Below are 13,985 nucleotides of genomic sequence, written 5' to 3'. Positions count from 1 at the left end.
ATCCACTGAGCCAAATCCGCCAGGGCCCAAGTAGATTTTAAGCCATGTTGTCCATTGCTTCAGGTATAATTTGTATTTAACTTAAACAAAGTTTTTAGCCAAAAGAAGGGCATGAGACATCATAAAGCCAAACACAGAGTATTGTCTGAACATCTGCCATTCGGGATCACCTGGATCATTTTGGATCATTTGTCTTTGTTAAAATAGCTAAAAGTGAATTAAACAGAAACAAAATTCAGGAAGAACTCTTCAACTTCTTGTGCTAGTTGCAGGTTAGATGCACCGTGTCGTATAAACTGCTGGTCAAATACTCTATATAAAGCTGTCATGTCCAATGTCCTCTTCATATAAAAATCTTTCATATAAAAATTATTTTGCTTTTTTTTCTTAATCCCAACTCATACACACAAAGTATGGTGATTATCAGAGGGGGAGGTGGAAGAGGGTATGGGGGGGGGGGAATAAATGATGTTGGGAGGAGACTTGACTTGGAATGGTGAATACAAAATATAATATATAGGTGATGTATTATAGAATTTCACATCTCAAACATGTAAATTTATTCACCAATGTCACCCCAATAAATTAAATAAAAATAAAAAGTTAAAATTAAAAAATTATTTCTTTCTATGAATGACTTAATCTTTCACCTATCTTAATTTTATGAAGTGCAATAAAAATTAAACAGAGGTCATCCTCATTCATGATCCTTAGCATCAATGCAATTCTCAAATTAGAGCTAATAAAAAGACTCATCAGGAACTTATTTTCAGTTCTTTCACCCTTTCTTTAGCCCTCTTGGAGCCATCTAATTTTCACTAAATAACTTTAAAACTTAGACATAGTAATACCTTCTCTTGGCAGATGCATTGAAAGTGATTAAGTACTTTTTTATTGACTGTGTCTACCATAACTTGAATATCTTCTGAGATGAATCTTAAGGGCCAGTAATATAAAAATGTAATTGACTAAATTTGGCAAAGTTTGAGGCACAATTTTCAAGTCCTCAATTTCAGAAAAACAAAATAATGAGAGTTTAGAATTCAGTTTCTTAATAGTAATAGAGAATTCTAGAGTATTCTGTAAGATAATTCTAGAGACATCCTTACTTAGGAACACGTGTATTTTAAAAGGATAGATGCACAAGTTTATTCTACACACACATGCACACACACACACATAAGCACATATACTCACAAGCTTAGGTTTAGATACATCTAACTAACCACAGAAATATGTATGGCATACCTCTAAAGTAATGCCAAACTTTAATCTACCCTAAGAAAATATTCTCATTAACTTGTCATCACACTTTCAATGACATGAGCATGTGTATGTATCCCTAAGTGAAAACACTATGGAACCATCAAAATATTTTGGTCTAATCTAGGGCTTCTCAACCTTGGCACTATTGACATTTTAGACTGCATGATTCTTTCTGGTGGGGAATCTGACCTGTGCATTGTGAGTGTTTAGCAGGATCCCTGGCCTCTACCCACTAGATGCCAGTAGCACTCTCCAAATCATGACAATCAAAAATGCCTCCAGACATTGCCAAATGTCACCAGATGGAGGAGGAGAATCACCCCATTTGAGAAGCAATGGTCCAAGTAAACATTATGAGTTTGGGATCGGTCTTGCCTTTCAGAAACCACAAATTTATAATGAAACAAAAATAGATTTGTACAAACCTATTGCACAAATCTATCTCAGGAATCATAACAAGATGAAACATTTCCAGATAGTACTTTCAATGGAACTGTGATTCTCTGGCTTTATGGAGCTCATTAATTACATTTTAACAATTAAACACTAATCTGAATGACATATTTTATTAACATTTGTATGTGGGTTTTTTTTAGCCCTTTTATATTTCTGAGTAAGTGTATAGGTTACAATGTATTCTTTTCTAAGGTAATTATTAAAAAATAACAATAGCTCAAAAGAGGAAATATATTCAGGATTGCATGTATAGAGCACATTTAACACAGCTCACTCAATAGTACATCCTTACTACATATTTCCTGCCATATTGCATCAAAATAGCCAATCAGTTCTGCACAGAATCAATACTCTAAAATTCTTAACTTTCTAAGTATCAGTATAATCTGTGTTTTATCAACCACTCACATTTCAACTGTTGATTTCTATAATAACCTTGATATTCAATCTTATTTAGAAATTGTCTATTTCGATGATGTAGATATTTCCCAAGGGCATTGTTATCCTGATAACTTTTAGATTAACCTACCTAAAACGCCACCTGTCTTAATCTGTATTGTGTACTAAATTTCTACCATTAAAATATAAAACAACTTTTTGGCACAATTTACCTAAATTTTGGTGATACTTAAAAAAATAAAGATAGTGATTTCTAGCATCTCCTATTAGAATAAGGCATCTCAAAGAACAAAGATAATAAAAGGCTTCCTTTACCTTTCTCTTATATGTAAACACATTTGGCTGCTTGTAGTCTGTCAGAGTTTGGCTTTCAAAGTAGTCCTATCTGCTACTGTGAGAATAGATAGCTACTAATTCATACCCCTTTACTTGTATGAATCTACCTAATATGATCATACTCAACACAGGGTCCATTCGTGATATGATGGAGAGAGTCAGAATGAGTAAAACAACTCTGTTCATTTGGGGTAAGCATTTGGGGGTAAAGTTTTGCATCGCAAGCTGGTATAAGCATTATGAGCAGCAACCAGTAAGCTGGTTTGTCTTATATCAGGGTGTGGTGGGTAGGTACATAATACATTTGGAACTCTCCAACACTGGTTACAGATTTTTGAAATACCAGTCATGTGGATTCATGGGAATGAGCTTTGTTAAGTTGTGTGTGTGTGTGTGTGTGTGTGTGTGTGTGTGTGTGTGTGTGTGCATATGCTTTATCTCAGAGTGAATATACCATGATAGATAGAAAAGGGAGGAGCCTTCCAATCTCTCTTCCAGAGACTAAGTTTACCACATTGTGCTTTACTTCATCTCTGAACATTAAATTATAAAGACAATTATGCAAATAATTTGCAAATAAATAACGCATTCACATTTGTACTCTTTGTGCACTAAAATAACAATAATGCAAACAGGCTTACAAAATGCAGACCTAAAATTGAATGTATGCCCTACATTCTGAGGAGGAGGAAAAATGGTCATGTTATTCAGACTGTGAACCAACACAGGCTAAATTCAACAATGTTTCACATTGTCTAAGTAGACTTGACAAAGGAGGAGGAAGTAATTCTTATTTAACATTTTTTAAATGGAGGGGGACTACAGTTAACATACAGTTGGTTCAACAAATCACAATATCTGCTGTATTGTTTTGTGTCCTTAATACTCAGTAAGGGATTTTTAAAAAATCTACCCCATTACCTATTCACTTCCCCTAAATAGGACAAAAATAAATAATAATTTTTTAAAAATCTATAGTTCGAATTTCAGTCTTCATAAGTAATTTTTTTTAATTAAGCCAGCTTATATTGATAATCAGTAACACTTTGCCCTGGAATTTCCTTTATTAACCTTGATGAACTCTTCAACTTCAACAGCTAGAGTTCCGCCTTATTTGTGAACTGTACCTTCTCGATTTAAACCATGTAAATGTGCTTGACCAACAATCATTTCATCAGAATGTCACTAGTTGCAAATCCACAATGTGCTATCAAATACTTCATAAAACATCTTCCTATTTGTCCTCCAAGCCAACATTAAAAATAGAGTTTCCTTTGGATGGCGGTTGCTGTTTGCAAGTGGCCCAGGCAAATCCATGAAATAACTGCACCACTTCCTTTTGCAGTCCTGTAGAAAACCTAGCAAAAATACCCTGGCTTAGTTCTTCCTTTTTCCACTGTCCCTAGGAAGTAGGCTGGAGTGAGGTATCCTCACATGGGTCCAGCTGCATTCTCAGTGCGCCAATTTTATGAAGGTACCAGAGTTGGAGAAATTCCTCCGGCATGGCATGAAAGCCAGAAAAGGGCAAGACATTATCATAGTAGTGGTGGCTGATGGGCTGCTCATGCATATTCACAGAGAAAGGCCAGAAGCCATAGATGGCCACTTCCTCACAGAGGCCCAGGGCTGCGCTCACCAGAAAGAGTCCTGTGGACAGGCGTTTGGCATGAATTCCTCTACTTTTCCAGAACTTTCCAATGCTACGCAGAAAGTTGGGATTAGCAAAGAGCACTGTTTGATTGGCACTGACATCTGACAGTGTATAATAAACCCGGAGGGATGGCTCTGTTCCTGTCTTCATAGAAAAAGCAGGCATATAGATGTAGCTGTGGTTATAAATTTTCATGTTGTCCACAAATGTCTTTCTGGACCACAGCAGGTTCTGAAACCTATTAAAGAGAAAAAGAGGCTCAATTACCCGGGAGAAAAGAAATTCATCAACACCCACTCTGTTGTTCTTCTGATGGACTTGATAGCTCATACATCCTTGAACTTCCAATTCTCTCTCATCATGTAGCTTGGCTTTCCCCCACCTCAGCAACCTAGACTCAGGTTAAGAGTCCTTAATGAGATTTCCTCTTAACTAAAGTGCATTGCACATTTTGTCCTCTTCCACATTTTATTTGCCTGGAATGTAAGGATGGTTTAATACCCATGAATTCAAAAAGTTTTGGTTATTGAATAGGATTTTGATAAAAGCTATTTGTGTGGTCTGACATAAGCACAGGACTGATTCCTCATCTGCAAATCAAAGGAAAGCCTTCTAAAATACTCCTTCACTTTGAAATTCTATGATTCTACAAGTATTCAGATTAATCAATGCTATCTTATAACTATAATATTACATAGAATAAAAGACTTGTTATAAAATGATGCTAAGAGTTGCCCATGTTGCTTGCACCAAAGAACACTTCTTTCCTATGTTCTTTCACTTTAGATTATATGAAGTGAAAGTTCAACTATGTTCACCTAAAATTTATGGTACACATCCTATGTGTCAGACATTGGAGAATTAAAAATTCAATTACCCAATTTGGGGGACACTTTGGTCACTGAGAAGGGTATACAGTGTACTAAAACAATGATGAGGATTCAGTGTTCCTGTAACAAGCAAGGCTGGAATGATGGAGGTTGTGGTGATAGGTGAGGCATGTGGCAAAAAACTTGGGCATCTCTAATTTGTTTGGACTTCACTCTGTGGTGATGGGGAGTCTTCACAGCAGTAAGTACTTATAGGATTTACCATTTGGGTTACAAATATTTCACCATCTGTTTAGTGGTCAGTCTATGTCAAGAAAGTTAACTCTGGCAGTTCAGAAGATGTTCTGAAGAAGGAGGAGGCTGGTGAACTAAAGACCAATTAAGAAGTTGCTGGAGTAGCTCAAGTGAAAACAAAGAGAAAAAGACAATAAAATAGGCTTGGGCCTTGCAACCTTTGTTTTCTTTCACAGGAAGGGGAGCCGCCCATCTCAGGTTATGTGAAGAAGGAGCAGCAGCATCTGAGAATGGAGCTGAGCTACAACTAGCAGGAGTCTGGCCTGACATTCTGGCAGGGCTCATCATAAATATGTGAAACCAAAATTCTGAATACTCAAATCCACAAGATTTTATGCAGCAACCAGTGTTATTAACCTTGCCTTCCATGAAAGGTGTGTTTCTCAAGTCCAAAGGAAGGGAAATTGCTCAAGTTTTCTTCATGGCCTTGATTCAGCATCTCTAATTTGTTTGGACTTCACTTCAGCAGCCTGCTGTAGCAATATTTCCTGAGCTCTGACAAATAGAGAAGTGATCACAGCATTTTTAGGTGGAATCACTTTACCATAGAAGAAGCCATGGAAGCACATTGAACCATATTTTGGAGCTGAGCTACTTCTCCAGCAGAAATTCCCACTTCCCAACTTCCAAATAGGCTCTGCTTAGAAAATTTTAAATTTTTCATCTTTTTAAAAAAATTTTTTTATTGATTTAAGAGAGGAAGGGAGAGGAGAGATAGAAACATCAATGATCAGAGAGAATTATTGATTGGTTGCCTCCTGCACTCCCCCTACTGGGGATAGAACCTGCAACTGGGGCATGCGCTTGACCAGTAATCGAACTGTGACCTTCCTGGTTCATTGGTCGATGCTCAACCATTGAGCCACACTTCCCAGGCAATCTTTCATCTTCTTAATTGCCCATCCCTATCTCTCCTCCTAAACAGTAATTCTTTCTCAATAATGTAGACACACACTGCAGATAGTTTTCTTCTTTGTTTGAACAGTGGTTCTCAAACTATAGCTGGAATGATGTGATATCACTTTCTGATGAGCGTTTTCCAGGGAGATGAATTTTTATCCAGCACTCCCCATTGATTGTGATATAAGTGTCCAGGGGATATGCTTATTTAGAAGATCAAAGCCATTAACGTAATTTGTCTAGCTCTCTGCATCTATCCTTCAACACCTCTTTCTTTATATCTTCAACTAGAGACCTGGTGCACAAAATTCGTGCACTCGGGGGGTCCCTCAGGCTGGTCTGCACCCTCTCGCAGTCCTGCAACCATCAGTCAGACATCCTTAGTGCTGCTGCAGAGGTGGGAGAGGCTCCTGACACTGACGCTGCGCTCGCCAACCGTGAGCCTGGCTTCTGGCCGACTGGCGCTCCTCTGTGTGGGAGTGCACTGACCACCAAGGGGCAGCTCCTGCATTGAGCATCTGCCCCCTGGTGGTCAGTGCGCATCATAGCGACCGGTTGTTCTGCAGTTTGGTCAATTTGCATATTAGCCTTTTATTATATAGGATGATATCCTTGTTGCAATTCTAAGAGGAAGAAGTGGTCCCTCTTCCCCACTGTGTCATGGAACAAACTATTTCACATTTTCTAAATTTCAAAGTGGGTTTCCCCTCTTTAATACATCCAACTTCTCCACCTGTACTGAATTATCCCCTTCTGCCTTTCAAACACTGTTGGACCTTAATAAGAGAAAATTCTTCCGATGTCCATTCTGTTCTCAGAGCTACATTCTAGGTCTCATTCCACCAGCAACATTCTAGAGCAGTTAGTATACTTCCAGTTGTTCCCTTTTGTTTCCTTAAACAATTCCTTCCTTATTGCTGCGCCAAATGACTCCTATTCCACAGGGCTCTGCTGGCTGATGGAACTTTCCCTATTTTTGTAGTGGACCACATACTAAGGTGAATTATAGACAGCTTCAATACAATCAGGGCAATTGATTTTCTGTTCCCTGTCTTAAAGCTGACTGATTATTCTTAAAGAGGGTAGTCTTCCTTTCTTGAGTTTTAACTTTGAAAAGGAACACACATCTTGGATTTACTATATCTTAATTTTATTAACACTGTTTAAAAACCAGCCCATACTGTATATTGTATTGTATTACTTTTATCTACTCCATTCTTCAATAAATGGCATTATTTAACTCAATTTAATGCAATTTAATAACTATTTATGGCATACTTATTATATTTAATGTTATCCTAATCAAGAGTTTAACAGAAATGGTTTTGAATTTTACCAAATTATTATAAAATTAAATCAGAATTATAAAAGAGTGGTGTCCAGCTTATCTCTCCAGCCTCATAACTCAGCTACTCTTCATGCCCTCACCCTATGCTCCAGTCATCCCTGTATGTGCACCTTTCCATTTTTTTTGCATACATAAATCCCTTGTTGCTCATCATTCATTGTTTTTTTCTTTTTTCTAAATATATTTTTATTGATTTCAGAGAGGTAGGGAGAGGGAGAGAGAGATAGAAACATCAACGATGAGAGAGAATCATTGATTGGCTGCTTCCTGCACACCCCCCTACTGGGGATTGAGCCACAACCTGGACATGTGCTCTGACCAGAATCGAACACGGGACCCTTCAGTCCACAGGCCGACACTCTATCCACTGAGCAAAACCAGCCAGGGCTCATCATTCATTGTTGATGGAAATGCAAAATGGTACAGCCACTTTGAAAGACAGTTTGATGGTTTCTTACAAAATTAGACTTTACCATACAATCTAGCAATCACAATTCTTGGTATTTACCCAAAGGCGTTGAAATTGTATATCCACACAGAAACCTGTACAAGCATATTCATAATTGCCAAAACTTGGAGCAACCCAGATGTCCTTCAGTAGGTGAATGGATAGAAAAACTATTAAATCCATACAATGGATAGCTCAGCACTAAAAAGAAATGACCTATCAAGCCATGACAAGACAGGGAGGAACATTAAATGCATATTACTAAGTTAAAGAAGTCAATCTGAAAAGGCCACATACTGCATGATTCCAACTTAATGACATTCTGGAAAAGGCAAAACTATGGAGACAGTATAAAAATCAGTAGTTGCCCAGGGTTGGAAGGGAAGAATGAAATGAATAGGCGGAGCACAGAGGGGTTTTATGGCAGTGAAAAGATACTAACTACATGATACTATAACAATGGAAATATGTCATTATACACTTGTCCAAACCAACAATATGTATACCACCAAGAGTGAGCCATAATGTAAACTAGGGACTTCGGGTGATTATAATGTGTTGATGTAGGTTCATCAATTATAACAAATGTACCACTCTGGTGTGGAGGCTGATAATGGCAGAAGCTGGGCGTGTGTGGATATCAGGTATATGGGAAATCTTTGTACTTTCTTCTCTCAATTTTGCTGCAAACCTAAAAGTGCTCTAAAAACATAGTCTTAAAGAAAAACCACATCATAGCTTTTTACAAAATAGCAATCACACTTTAGAAATATATAATAAATTAAAGATATATCATAAATTTAGAACTGCCAAGTCGGAGATGAGCAAATTCAAAGGGCCAATATACATATTAAAATATGCACAAACAGACTGTTGAATCTCAGACAGAAGGCAGGGGAGGTGTGGGTGGAAAGAGATCAACCAATGAACTTGTATGTGTATATACATAACCCCTGGATACAGACAATGGGGTGGTGAGTGCCTGAGGGGTAGGGAGGATGGGAGTGGGCTGGAAGAGGTTTATGGGGGAAAGGGGAGGACCTGTGTAATACTTTCAACAATAAAGATTTTTTAAAAAGTTGACACTGGAAAAAAATAAATTAATTAATAAATAAATTAAAATAAAATATGCACAATCACAAGCATGAAATTTATACCAATTAAAACTACAGCAAAAGAACAGTTTTCCACAAACAAAATTGGTAAAAATTAAGAAGCATGTTAATAATTATTAAAAAAATGTGAGAAATGGGTACTTGCATGCTTCAAATAGGAGTATGAATTGTCACAGATAGTTCAGAAGGTGATTTGGCACTTTCAATATACACACCTCCTGACCCAGCACTTTCATTTCTCAGCTGGTACCCTTGCTATTTACAGAGCAACCTCCCTCACTTCTCGTAGGTCTTGACTCAAATGGAAGCCCTCAGAGAAGCCTTTTCTGACCTCATCTCTCACCTTCGTTGCAGTCCTTCATATACCTATCACTACATGACATTTTATTATATGTGCATGTCTTTGTTTATTGTTTGTGTCTTCTTGAATGTCCACAAGGAGAACTTTGTTTTGTTTACTGCTAAATCCACAGCTCCAGGCAGGGCGCTGGGCACATGGCACTAAGACAAGATGCATGAATGTTTGCTGAAGTACGCAGAAAATCAGAAACAACCTAGAAGTCTATCATGAAGGGAATAGCAAAACAGCTGTATCCAGACTATGGATACAAAGCAGTTCTCTTAATAACACAGATCTATTTGTATTGAAATGGAAATATTTCCAAAACAAGATGTTATATGAAAAACAAAGAAATTCCATAATGACTACTGCAATTTTTATAGTGGATTATCATACCAGATAAAGATATATATTTTCTATAGTAACACATACATGTGTAAATACATGGGGAAAGGTTAGGATTCATATTAAGCTAAAAATAATGACTACCTATGGGGAGAGTAGTAAGTATGGGGGAGGGGTAAAGGGTCAAGGGAAGCTTTATTTATTTATTTGTCTTTATTTTTATTGTTGACACTATTACAGATGTCCCCATTTCCCCCACTTTGCCCCCATCCACCCAGCCCTGACCCTGCCTTCCCTCAGACCATTACCATGTTGTCTGTGTCCATGGATTATGCATTTATGTTCTTTGGCTAATTGGTCAAGGGAAACTTTAGCTTCATCTGGAATGCTTTCATTTTTTAGAAGGTGAATACATTTATGAGTTACTTGTGTTATTAAATATTTCCCTTTGAAAAGTCAGGCACCTTAGTAGTCACATAAATGCAAAGCAAAATAATTGTGAGTTTCAAGTTTACTCTTTTCAACACAATAACTTAGGACTATGTTGTAATTTTATTCTTTTACATTTAAAAAAATATATTTTTATTGACTTCACAGAGGAAGGGAGAGGGAGAGCTAGAAACATCAATGATGGGAGAGAATCATTGGTTGGCTGCTTCCTGCACACCCCCTACTAGGGATCGAGCCCACAACCAGGCATATGCCCTTGACTGGAATTGAACCCAGGACCCTTCAGTCCACAGGCCAACTGAGCCAAACTGTGTAGGGCTTAATTTTTTAATATTATTATATTGTTGTTTGTATCATATAAAGCACATTTACAAAAGATTCATAAATGTGCAAGTTAATTCATCTCTTAAGCATATTTCATTTTTAAAGTTCACATCTACATAAAATATTTTTCTAATTTTTCTCTACAAGAAATCTTATTTGAACACTTCCCTTATTATTTACTTCCTGTTCAAAACTGTCAGTAATTTCCAGTGGCTTAACTCATTTCCTCCTATTATTTACTTGCTTTTCTCATATTTTAGACCATTTGCCATGTTCATGGCTGCTCACTGTTATTTTTCTGTCTTTGCACAGCTGTTTGTTTACACAGCTGTTGCTTCCTTTTCCTTTGTCAATGAACGTTAATTTTGTCTTGATTCACAAATCTTTCCTCCTCTGTACCTTCTTATCCTGTGGGAGTATCTCTTCCACAGGAGAATATTTTACCAGACTGCAAAAAACACATCATACCAAACTATTCCATTCATACACAGTACATGTTAAAATACGTCCTAAGAATGCAAACTTTGCCCTAAGCAGTTTGGCTCAGTGGATACAGCATTGGCCTGTGGACTGAAGGGTCCCAGGTTCGATTCTGGTCAAGGGTATGTACCTTGGTTGCGGACACATCCCCAGTGGGAGGTGTGCAGGAGGCAGCTGATCAATATTTCTCTCTCATCGATGTTTCTAACTCTCTATTCCTTCCCCTTCCTCTCTGTAAAAAAAAAAAAACAACAATAAAATATATTTGGGAAAAAAAAGAATGCAAACTTTTAAAATATTTATAGGATGGGCATTCCAAACTGAACTGGGATGCTTCTAAGAGGATAAAAATTTAAGACAATCCTTTCAGAGATGGATAAATCTGAACTTAATATAATTATCTCTTTAATTTTTATGGCTCATTTGCTGAGTTCCTTCAGAAAAAGCTAATGTCCTTTATCTTTGTGTTCCCTAAGTGTAACACTATACCTGATATAGTGTAGACATTCCCTGTGGAATGAACAAATGCATAAAGGAATGAGTAAATGTCTAAGCATCGTTGTAATTTTTCATAAAATGCATTTCATTCGTTTCATTTCAAAATATGCCACAGGAAAAAAAACATAAAATGATTTTTTAGGAATAATAAGATACTATGAGATACTTTTGGTTGCCTTCTTGTTTGTAAAGCAACATTTTCTTTCCATGGTTTTTATGCAAACTATTTCCTTGCCTTTAACCAGAAAATGGGTAATTAGAAACTGAATAGCACTCTGAAATATAAATCTCTCACTAGATACCAGTTCATTTTCTTATAAACAGAATAAGGTAATTTTTGACAAACATCCAAGAATCATATAATCGTTTTTAATTTTATTTTTTTCCAGGACAAATGAAGTTATGCTTGTTTTTCTCATAGGTGTTCTTTTATGGTTTCTCACTTTTGTAATTCTCAAAATAGCAATTATTCTTATTTCCCTAAATTTCAATATGAACTTAAGGTATACTAAACTTTAAAATCATATATTAATTCCTTTTGAGACATAAAATTAAGTGAGGAATATTCTAATCTGTGAATTTCAACCTTTAAGTAAAAAATATTATGTCAATGTTGACACAAAGCAATCACCTTGTATTTTAAAAAACGGATTGCATATTGGAAGCCCATTGATTTTGCCACATAGTATTTTACAAAATTTTCTAATATAGATGATGGTCTCAAAATATGGCTTCTAATAATAGAGAAGGTACTTTGAGAAGACTGCAAGTTCAGCCTCTTCCACAGGCAAACTACAACCTTCAGCAAGTTACTTCATCTCTTTATGCCCAATTTTCTCATCTGAAAAAAATGGAGGTATTAAGAGCACCTACTTATAGAGTTGCTGTAAGCACTGAATGACTTCATATGTGTGCTGCTGCACTTAGAACAGTGCTTGGCACATAAGAAGTCTTATAATTTTTGGCTTTCATCTAAAACTTCACCATCATCATCTTCATCACCATCATCATCATCACCACTCCTCTCCTCTGTGAAAAAACAAGTGATGAGAAATAAATTCTTAAAGAATTCTACAGAAATAAACATTATCTCCAAGGATGCCAGTTATAAATAAACAATTTAAAAAATACTTTCTAGGCAGGATATAGCTGGCATGTGTTCATGTATACATTACTAGAATACTGAGGTGAGTATAATTGTATGCTCATTTTTCATTGTTTTGTTGAAAATTTTTAATATGTGACTGTTATTCCAAGCTATCAGTAAACAGAAACGACAAGAAAAGAGTAAGTGTAGCGGGGTCAGAGAAAACAGACAATTTCATGTAGTTTATCAGAGACTTATTTAAAGCAGAAAGAGAATATCAAAGAATCTCTTTTCTATAATAAAAAAAGCTAAATATAAGCAAAGTTTTAGAAAACAATGAGATCTCTCCAAAATATTATAAAATGCACCATCCATTTTGTCACAAAGAATTGATCTATGCCCTCCTAAATGTAATTTAAAGCAATTAATGAAACTATTTGCATGAACAGTTTTAATATACTGCACATTCATTCTAGGTATCGTTTATTTAATTACATATTCCATTATTCAATTATAACTCATTTTAAAAATGTGCTGGTAAAATCTTTGTTATAAATCTAAATCATGTAGTGTTTTAAATTTATTATATTCCTAGGGTTAGAGTCTCTCTTTATTTCTCAACTGAAAAGTTAGAAAGTAACTTGAATTTCTCTATTGTGACACAAACTCAACTCAAACTGAAAATCTAGGAAGGATGTGAAGGCAGGGATCCTTCTCCCCTTGGTATCTGGGGAGTGAGAGGGGAGGCCAGCTGCACTTAAGATCCAGGAGAGAGTGGAATGTGAGGACACGTGACCTCATGGTGCAGCCCACTGACTAAATCTGAGAAACAAAAGAGGACCTAATATTCCATTCATGCTGCCTTTGGCTGGGTGGCTTGGCAGGTTGAATGCTGGCTATTGCAAGCCAAAAGATATAACTAATTTGGGGAGACTTCTAGATGAGAGTTTTTTAAAAAAGGAAATCATCATTAACTAATCACTTACAAATCCCAAAAGCCATCAGAGGATGCATTTGATACCCATGAGAAAGCAGATGGGACCATCTCACTAGTATGTGCCACCTGTACCTTGCAAAGGCTACTTTTGCAGGCTGCCACGACATATCAGGGTTTCCATGATCTACCTGCAAGGAAACCCCTTGTATTTGGTGTGGTACAGAGAGATCACTATCGCAAAAACAGAATCAACTACTAGACTTGACTTTCACATGAAGCTCCTAACCCATTTTGGGTGTGACCATTTGAGTACAAGGGTATCATGCTAACTGGCAAATGTGCTCTGCTTCTGAAGATCAAGACAGAATGCTGGTTTGTACATAATCACAACATGATAGGTCGCAAATTGTGATTGAAAAGGTCTGCATGAGAATTAAGCTCTATAAAAGTTCTACAAAATGATTCCTGAAAACCTTGAATT

General features: G+C 36.6%; 1 protein-coding gene across 4 annotated transcripts in view; it reads right to left on the bottom strand.

Annotated features, from left to right (window-relative positions):
- ST8SIA1 (ST8 alpha-N-acetyl-neuraminide alpha-2,8-sialyltransferase 1) overlaps positions 1-13,985 on the bottom strand; it is a 147,911-nt gene that overhangs the window by 4,205 nt on the left and 129,721 nt on the right. For 2 of the 4 annotated variants that reach the window (XM_014542331.1, XM_014542332.1), the window contains exon 5: positions 4,094-4,346. In XM_014542331.1, the coding sequence (XP_014397817.1) occupies positions 4,094-4,346 (253 nt within the window). Of the gene's footprint in view, positions 1-1,959; positions 4,347-13,985 lie in introns of those variants that run through there. The other 2 variants (XM_014542330.1, XM_005869560.2) reach the window with 2 other exon arrangements.

The sequence above is a fragment of the Myotis brandtii genome, unplaced genomic scaffold (genome assembly GCF_000412655.1).
Source record: "Myotis brandtii unplaced genomic scaffold, ASM41265v1 scaffold299, whole genome shotgun sequence".
Lineage (NCBI taxonomy): Eukaryota > Metazoa > Chordata > Mammalia > Chiroptera > Vespertilionidae > Myotis > Myotis brandtii.
This window is presented reverse-complemented; position numbering and strand designations above follow the sequence as displayed.